Source organism: Nannobrachium achirus (genome assembly GCF_963921795.1).
Source record: "Nannobrachium achirus genome assembly, chromosome: 12".
Classification (NCBI taxonomy): Eukaryota; Metazoa; Chordata; class Actinopteri; order Myctophiformes; family Myctophidae; genus Nannobrachium; species Nannobrachium achirus.
This window is the reverse complement of record NC_137832.1, coordinates 30,947,122-30,955,282: the sequence shown is the minus strand read 5'-3', so window position 1 is coordinate 30,955,282 and position 8,161 is coordinate 30,947,122. Positions and strand designations below refer to the sequence as shown.

Below are 8,161 nucleotides of genomic sequence, written 5' to 3'. Positions count from 1 at the left end.
GCAAACTTATTTCTTCATAATTGGCATTTATTTTTATGAAGAGACGGGGGCCTCCACTCCGCCTATGTAAGAGGGTCCTGAATGAATCACTACTTCAATTCCTTGCGGTCTAAGAATTTAGAAAGGAGTCAACATTTGACTTGCCAATAGGGCACAGAAGAACATCACAGAGAGTAAAACGAACTTAGATTTTGTAACTTACAGTATGTTCAAAACTGTCACTTTTCAGGAAATGTGAAAACGGAACCTGTGTTCCAATGTAGATATAAGACACAGGCTATTTTTAATACTTTTCATTGGTCCAGTATAACACTTAGCTGCAATAATAATTCCCTATGCCATTTCACCTCAAAAGAGACAAGATACGACATGTTATGAGCTTGTAAATCAGCAATATTCAAATAGCCAATGGGTTAAAGATGAGGCGCCATGATTTTTCTCCCCCCTAAATCATGATAATCAGTTATTGATTATACTAGAAGTAAGAGCTTTTCCAAAAAGATTTACAGAAAGTGTTAAAATTATGTTTTTTATGTAGCCACACCCACCTGTTCATTAAGTATGCCTGGTTGTCAGGTGGGTGGTGACCCAGCTGAAGTTAGCCACACCCACAGTGTTAGGTGTGTGGTAAAAGGTGAGGGGATGAGTTTATGATGTCATTAACTCAGTGTTTTTCGATCAGGGCTCTTGACAGGCTTCCAGCTATTAGGAAGAACCAAAAATACACAGGGAAGCAAATTTCCACATTATAACCCCACCCGGTGGTGGTCTATTAGAGAATTGTTAACTCCTTAGACACATACAAAACAGAAAAAGTAAAAAACTTTGGCACCACCTCTTTAAAGTGGTTAAACTGATTTTGATGCCGACCCACCGGAACCCCCTCAACGTCCCCTGGGGGTCCCCAACCCCACTTTGAGAACCACTGGGTTATGTGATTGGCAGTGTCAGAGGTAGGGGCTGGCCTTCAGGTATTGCAGTGCTTGGGGGCAGCAAGCCTCGATCTTGCGCACACACTATGAGAGGGAGGTTGGAACGTTGCACTGTGTACAGGTGGATAACTTTATTATTTGATCCTGTGGGGGAAATTCAGGCACCAGAGACAGCACAGGGCACACAAAAGTAACATCACAAAAAAGACACCATTATTAATAAAAGCATAGAGAAAGACATAATCAACCTAATGGTAAGCTTACATTATGATTAAATCCATCACCAGAACCCCTGCCATCACCATCAGTCACATCACCCCTGTTCTACACCAACTCCACTGGCTTCCCATCAAACACAGCATTGACTTTAAGATCCTCCTCCATACTTTGAAGGCCATCCCTATCCTGGTCCCCCCCCATACCTGTCTGACCTCCTTCATATCAACATTCCCACCCTGTCTCTCAGGTCTGCCTCCTCCATCAACCTGACCGTTCCCCCCAGCCCGTCTGTCCACTATGGGGTCAAGAGCGTTCAGCCACTCTGGCCCTCAATCCCCATATTCAAAATCCACCTCAAAACTCACTTGTATAGGCACTAGGCAGGGGGAGGCTCTCTCCATTCCGACATGTCGCCACTCCGAAATGGACTTCTTATTGTCGGAGTGGCGACACTCCCCATGGGCCTCTTGCATTTAACTGTGATTTTGTATTAGGGTAACTGTTTCTAAATTGTTATACGGCGACCTTGAGTGCCTTGAAAGGTGCCTTAAAATAAAATGTATTATTATTATTATTATTATTTTGATCTCCCCCTTTTTTTTCTTTTTATGAATGTTCTAAAATGAAATGTATTTTTCTTTTTTTGTACATTTTTGCGATATGGAGATCGCTGTGATGCCAGGGGACAAATCCCTTTTATGCCCATATAATGGAGATCCCTGATGTCCACATCCAAACCATAGATCCAAACGCGTTTTATTCTGAAGGATACTTTACTGGCTTTGCAGTATCGAGACTTGCCATTGGCTGTTCTTCTTTTAACCAATGAAGTCGACGCTTGTACGTCATCATCCTTCTAGCAAACACAGCCACATGTGTGACTGCTTCAGAGGAAAACATGGTAAGTTTAAAGTTAAATAAAGGTATAGCGACGGGCTATTTATTTATTCCATGCAATGGCATTTAATAGTGGGGTAGTCTGGGGTAGTTACCTAAACAAGTTAAGTCTTATTGGAACTCGTCGTAACCTACTTAATACGTATTCAGGCTAATCAATGTTAGCGTTAGCAGTTGTTAGCACACATTAAAGAGAGTCGGCTAAAGTAAAACCCAAACCCCAGTTTAGCTGCAGTCAGACCAGATTGTATTTAATTACACGAGTCGTATTGGTAGCATTCTATTGTATGTACAGTAACGATGTTGAGCGGTATGCTGACATCTCGGAACCAAATCGTAACATAAACTGTCTGTGGTTTAATTTAAATCAACTAGTTACCAATTTATCAACAACTATGTGGTAATAATAGTGCTTTTTTCTGCTTGTGGCAATTTGTATTCATCCAGTTGGAGATCACATTCATTCTTTATTATTATAAAAAAAAAAATAAGCAAGGACCCCTTAGCTGAGAGAGATGAAGCAGGGACCCCCATTATAAATTGTTGTATTAACCTTGTAACTTTAAGTTGATAAATCTGCTTGTAAATGTGTTATTCTTTTCACCAGTGTTAGGGATGCAAGGTTTCATGTGATAATATAAAAAAGAAGAGGAAAAAAATCAAACCCAGTTTGAAGTGAGCGGTACATTTGAGCAGTTAATTTAGTTTAACCAGGGGTTCTCAAACAGCCTTTTACCATGACCCCATGTATGAGGGATATTTTTCGGCGATGCATAATGTAACATTGTAAGTCAACAGGAACAGGTTGTGAGTATACTTCTACTCGCATACTTCAACAGCTCATCAGCTTGTTTGTCTCTTTCCCTTGCCCAATGGTGTAGCTTCGTCGTGAGGTGAGACTGAGACGGGAGTACCTGTACAGGAAGGCCCAAGAGGACAGGGTCAGGACGATAGAGGATAAAAAACATAAGATCAAGTCTGCTCTCGATGGTATGGCATTTGCACGTTTTACGCTGTATTTGATTACAGCTAACAACCATTTTAAACAAAACCTTTTGGAAGACGAAGCAAAATTGTCAATTGTGTTTTGTTTCTCTTTATTTTTCTGCAGAAAATCGCCTCATACCAACTGAAGTTCGTAGAGAAGCCGTGCAGTTACAGAAACTGCTGGAATATGATGATGAGGGGGCAGAAGGCTAGTGTCTTACGTTTTTACTAAATCGTGTGTGTGTGAGTGTGTGAGCGAGAGAGAAATATTAACCAGTCTGTTCAGTTCAGAACATGTACCCATTCAGGGTGGGCTGGTTCAGGAAAACCACTCATCCAATCAACTTGGGTCTGCAGCCTTACACCAACCAAGTGTGAACTGAAGATGATTGGATGAACAGTTCTTGAGATATGTGAAGGACATGCATACATCAATAGATTCCTCGAATGTATTGACGGCTGATCAAATTATTGTTCCATATGCAGGTGTTAGCTCTCACATGGACGATGAGTACAAATGGGCCGGAGTGGAAGATCCTAAAGTTATGATCACCACATCAAGAGACCCCAGCTCCCGGCTCAAAATGTTCGCCAAGGTCAGATATATTTCAGTGTTTTTTTGTTTGTTTGATTTGTTTTTGGGCTTTTATGCCTTTATTTGATAGGAGTGACATGTGGCAAAGGTCGTCCGGATCGGGAATCGAACCGGCGACACCGCCAGGCATCAATGCCTATGTGGAATGCACCTGGACCAGTAGGCCAGCGGGCGCCCCTATTTCACTGTGTTTGTAGGTAGCTACTCACTTGGAATGATGGGTATTGGGTTGACTGATGAGTGCAGAGGCTGAGTAACAGGCAAATTATAAAATAATTGTACTGTCATTCGCCATCACAGGCAGGAACACATTACAGCTTTGGTTCAATAGCAGTGCTTTACAGTAGTTCATTGACAAAGTATCCATGAATGTAACTGAAGTGCTACCTCTACCTGCTCTGATGAAATGCCTGGGATGCATGCGTGAGTGACTAGCATTGTAGAATATCAAGGGCTCTGCCCACCAATTCTGAAATAAAAAGATTGCAGGATATTCAATGGGGAAAACAATTATGTAATAGACTTTGGTTCTCTATCCCGTAGCCTCAAATGGGATTTGACATTCGCCCAGTTATCTTGTACATTGATTCCTGACATAGAAAAACGGATTTTTTCCAACTAAGGAAACAAGTAAGTGGTAGGGACATCACAATAATAATCTTTATTGCCCCCGAAGGAAAATTTGTCTTCAGTCTGTTCAAACAAGAAACAACACATAACCATATAACAACACAAACATATCACATAGACAGATCATCAGTACCCCACTATACAAAAACCCTCTTAGCGGCAGGGGCGATTGTTTAGCAGATTGTTAGGTGCAGCAATGGCTGAGAGGACAAAACTCTTTTTAAACCGAACTTTGTGCCACGCCAAGGTTCTGTATCTTCGCCCTGATGGCAATAGGTTGAAGTAGCGATGCAGAGGATGAGGATGACATTATTAGTACTTCCCCAAATCTGTGCATATGATTTTGCCCAATTATCTATTTGCAAAACTGTATATTTTGCAGTAATAAATAACATTTTGGCAGCTGAAGTGTTATTGACTATGGTTGAAAATCTATCAGCCCAACAGTCAAGACCAGCGATTGCCATTTCTATTCTAACTTGTAACTTGTGCTGAAACAGGAAGTCAAGCTGATGTTCCCTGGAGCCCAGCGGATGAACAGAGGAAACCATGAGGTTGATTCACTGGTACAGGCCTGCAAAGCAAATAATGTTACAGACCTCGTCATTGTGCATGAAACTAGAGGGCAGCCAGGTAAGCTTGTGTTAGTGTGTTCTTTTTACAGTTACTGGGCAATGTGGCTTTTATACTTGCACAGCTAGCTATTAACAAATGTACAGTAACAATGACATTATGTAATAATGCCAGTAATTATGTTTCAAAGTAAGCAATTTATCTACCACTTATTCTCCTACTATGTATCTGATTCCTTTATCTGTTTTCTCAGATGGTTTGGTAGTGTGCCATTTACCATTTGGACCCACAGCCTACTTCACCCTTTACAATGTGGTGATGAGACATGATGTTCCAGACATAGGCACCATGTCTGAAGCCTATCCCCACCTCATTTTTCACAACTTCAGTTCACGTCTTGGCCGGAGGGTGAGAAAATTACTATTCCACTTTCTGCAAATATTCTCCTCTCCCGCTACTTGACTGATTATGGATATAACTAATGAATACTCCTTCAAACAGGTATCCAGTATCCTTAAATATCTGTTTCCAGTACCTAAAGAAGATAGTAGACGTGTAATTACATTTTCCAACCAAGAGGATTTCATCTCATTCAGGTTAGTTTGTCAGTTAGATAAATATATCACAGATATTGTGCTGTTAACCTTTTAATGTGAAACATCAACTTATTGCTATTGCAGACATCACACCTACAAGAAAACGGACCACAAGAACGTTGAGCTTACAGAAGTAGGACCCAGATTTGAAATGAAATGTAAGTATGTCTCTTGTGCTAGTACTTAAATGTCAATATCGTCTTAAGTGTATGACGAGTAGGATTTGTGAGTTGCCGTTTGTAAACACAGTATTAATTCAATATTGGCCATCCGCCCCAGTTCAATTACGCATACAATTTATGCTAGGGGGACTAATTTATTTATTTTAAATGATGCCACATGCACCTGTCAATGTGCACAGACATACTCTGACCAGCATTCTGAAATATTTATTTATAGTTTGATTAATTTTAGTTTGGTTTATGTGCATATTTAGCCAACATATGTTGCCAGAACCACAAGTTTCCTTATCCAGCCCTCGAATGTAGTGTATCTTTGAGGCCAAACAGGTTTGGCCGCTTCTCCATCAGGCTGCTGGTTGGGTTGTCTGTGACAACCCGATGGCGATGTCACATCACAAAGCATATTGAACGCAGTTTGTTAACCAAAATGCAGATTTTGGGGGGCTCATCTTTTCTGACAAATATAACAGATGCAATTTACAAAGGGACCCCTCCGGTACCAATTTGTTGCCCAAATGTCTGTATTCATTTAGCCCAGCCCCAGATGGCATGAATGGGTCCCTTTAGTTCCATGCATTTACCCCCTCTCGGAGTAACAAAAACACCCCAAACAGCAAACATAAATCCTGCCTAATAACTAGGCTAAATTGTTTATAAGCAGTAAAATCAGTTCCAGAACTTAAAACGAATCCATTGCCAGAGCACAACCCCAGCATTTTGCCATCTTCTCTATTCTTAATTACACTTTTTCTTTACTTTCACCAACTTTAATTAACTTTTTGAGACAGTCAAGCTTTAGCTTCTCTCCTTTGCAGTTATGTTGCCCTCTTCTTAAACATGGTGCTTAATGTTTTTCTTCTTTTTAGTGTACATGATTAAACTTGGTACCCTGGAGAACGAGAAGAGTGCAGACGTCGAGTGGCGACACCACCCATTTACACACACGGCAAAGAAAAGGAAGTTTCTCAGTGTGGAATAGGATGCAACTGTGACATAACAAAACACAAAATAATACTTTCATTTTGTTATCTTATTGATGTTGAATAGTTATTTGAAATCTTGGAACAGTTTTGTTTTACGTAGTTAAAGAACGTATCATTAATGGTTGGTTAAAACCAATTAATCCATTTTACTTGCAGAACTTAAAATTGTTTTTTGAAACTCTGCAGCATTGTGGGTTGTTAATTAAAGGAATTTGACATGACAATATGTATTTTGTAACTTGAATAGTGTTTTGTAATAAAATATCCAATGAACGAATAAGCTTAACATTTTCATACTAAGAAATGTATACTGAAATATCAGTGTAGTTGCATTGTCAGGCACAATTTGAAATTGAAGTCCTTGGTTTTCTATCTCAAATTGGGATAGCATATCAAGTTCAAGGAACGTACTGTCATTTAACATAATCGGTATATAATGGATACAGCAGGGAAGGCAGCCATGTCCGTGACTCGAGGAAAATTAATACTGGAATACAATGTAACAAATTCGTCGTCAGGTGTAAACCTTGTATGTTCAAAACTGTTCCTTTATTTAAAAACTATATATTTGAAATTGTGAAACTAGACAATCTACAAGCACACAACGCCTCGTTTGTGTTTGTAGATCTGCTATTTTCACTTGTTTGTGCAACACATAATGATGAAGTAGGGCTTTAATTTCTTAAACACCTTTGAAACTTGGAGATACAAGGTTTCTGCCTGACAATGACGATGTATTCCTTTAATTTACAGAAGTGTTTATAACTCCCGCCCCTAATAAAAATGTATAACTTGTGTTGACCAATGAGAGGCTCTAGCTGTGGAAATGATCCAATGAGGGACGTGCATCACTGAGCTTTTCCGCTTTCCCAGATATTCTTGACAGATCTGACTTCAGATTGAGAGAATTCAAGATGGCTGCTCCAGGTAAGGCTTTATCTTAGAGATAAACTCTGTTAAACAACTCCTTGGTGGTTGAATTTGCACGTGTTTTTGTAATCGATATTGTCTAATTTGCTGTAGCGTTCTTCCAATTCTAGCAAGTCGTCATTGCGACTGTAAACAGACATTACAAGTGGCAAACAAACTGACGCATTGGTCAAACCCCTCAAGTTTGCTAATGATGAGAGCTGGCTAGCGTAGCAAATAGCATACAATTAAGTTATCAAGGATTCGGCACTGACGTCAGATCTAAGCGGAAGTGTTTTAAAATGAAGGGACTGGGAGCCCATTGCACGATATAAAAAAGAAATTGACACATATGAACAGAGATTATTATTTTAAATGTGGCATGTTTTCGTCAAGCGACGCTTGTTGATAGGCAGTGGTGGAAAAAGTACCCAATGTTTATGCTTGAGTAAAGTGACAAGTCTGGAATTTAGAATTTACTTGAGTAAAAGTTATCAAAATGTATTTACAGTACTAGAAGAAATTGTGAGCCATTTTCAAATGGTAAAATTTCAGGTTTGAAGTGGTTAATGTGTGTTTTGTGATAACTCTTCAAAGTAAATAGTAACTCAAGTTTTTAGTAAGTAAAAGTACAATATTTGGATCCGAGATGTTGTGG

At 39.7% G+C, this 8,161-nt stretch overlaps 1 protein-coding gene across 1 annotated transcript; it reads left to right on the top strand.

Moving 5' to 3' along the window:
• The first annotated feature begins 2,015 nt into the window (after nucleotides 1-2,015).
• Nucleotides 2,016-6,737, top strand: imp4 (IMP U3 small nucleolar ribonucleoprotein 4). Its single transcript, XM_080739015.1, has 9 exons — nucleotides 2,016-2,052; nucleotides 2,930-3,038; nucleotides 3,160-3,243; nucleotides 3,522-3,631; nucleotides 4,761-4,893; nucleotides 5,087-5,241; nucleotides 5,335-5,429; nucleotides 5,514-5,587; nucleotides 6,478-6,737. The coding sequence occupies exons 1-9, from the start codon at nucleotides 2,050-2,052 to the stop codon at nucleotides 6,588-6,590; spliced, it is 876 nt and encodes a 291-aa protein (XP_080595141.1). The 5' UTR covers nucleotides 2,016-2,049; the 3' UTR covers nucleotides 6,591-6,737.
• The last annotated feature ends 1,424 nt before the right edge of the window (nucleotides 6,738-8,161 follow it).

Excerpts from the sequence above, each read along its gene's own strand:
- imp4 (XM_080739015.1), top strand. Across the intron at positions 3,632-4,760 it reads GGCTCAAAATGTTCGCCAAG|GAAGTCAAGCTGATGTTCCC; the intron begins GTCAGATATATT and ends GTGCTGAAACAG. Across the intron at positions 4,894-5,086 it reads TGAAACTAGAGGGCAGCCAG|ATGGTTTGGTAGTGTGCCAT; the intron begins GTAAGCTTGTGT and ends CTGTTTTCTCAG.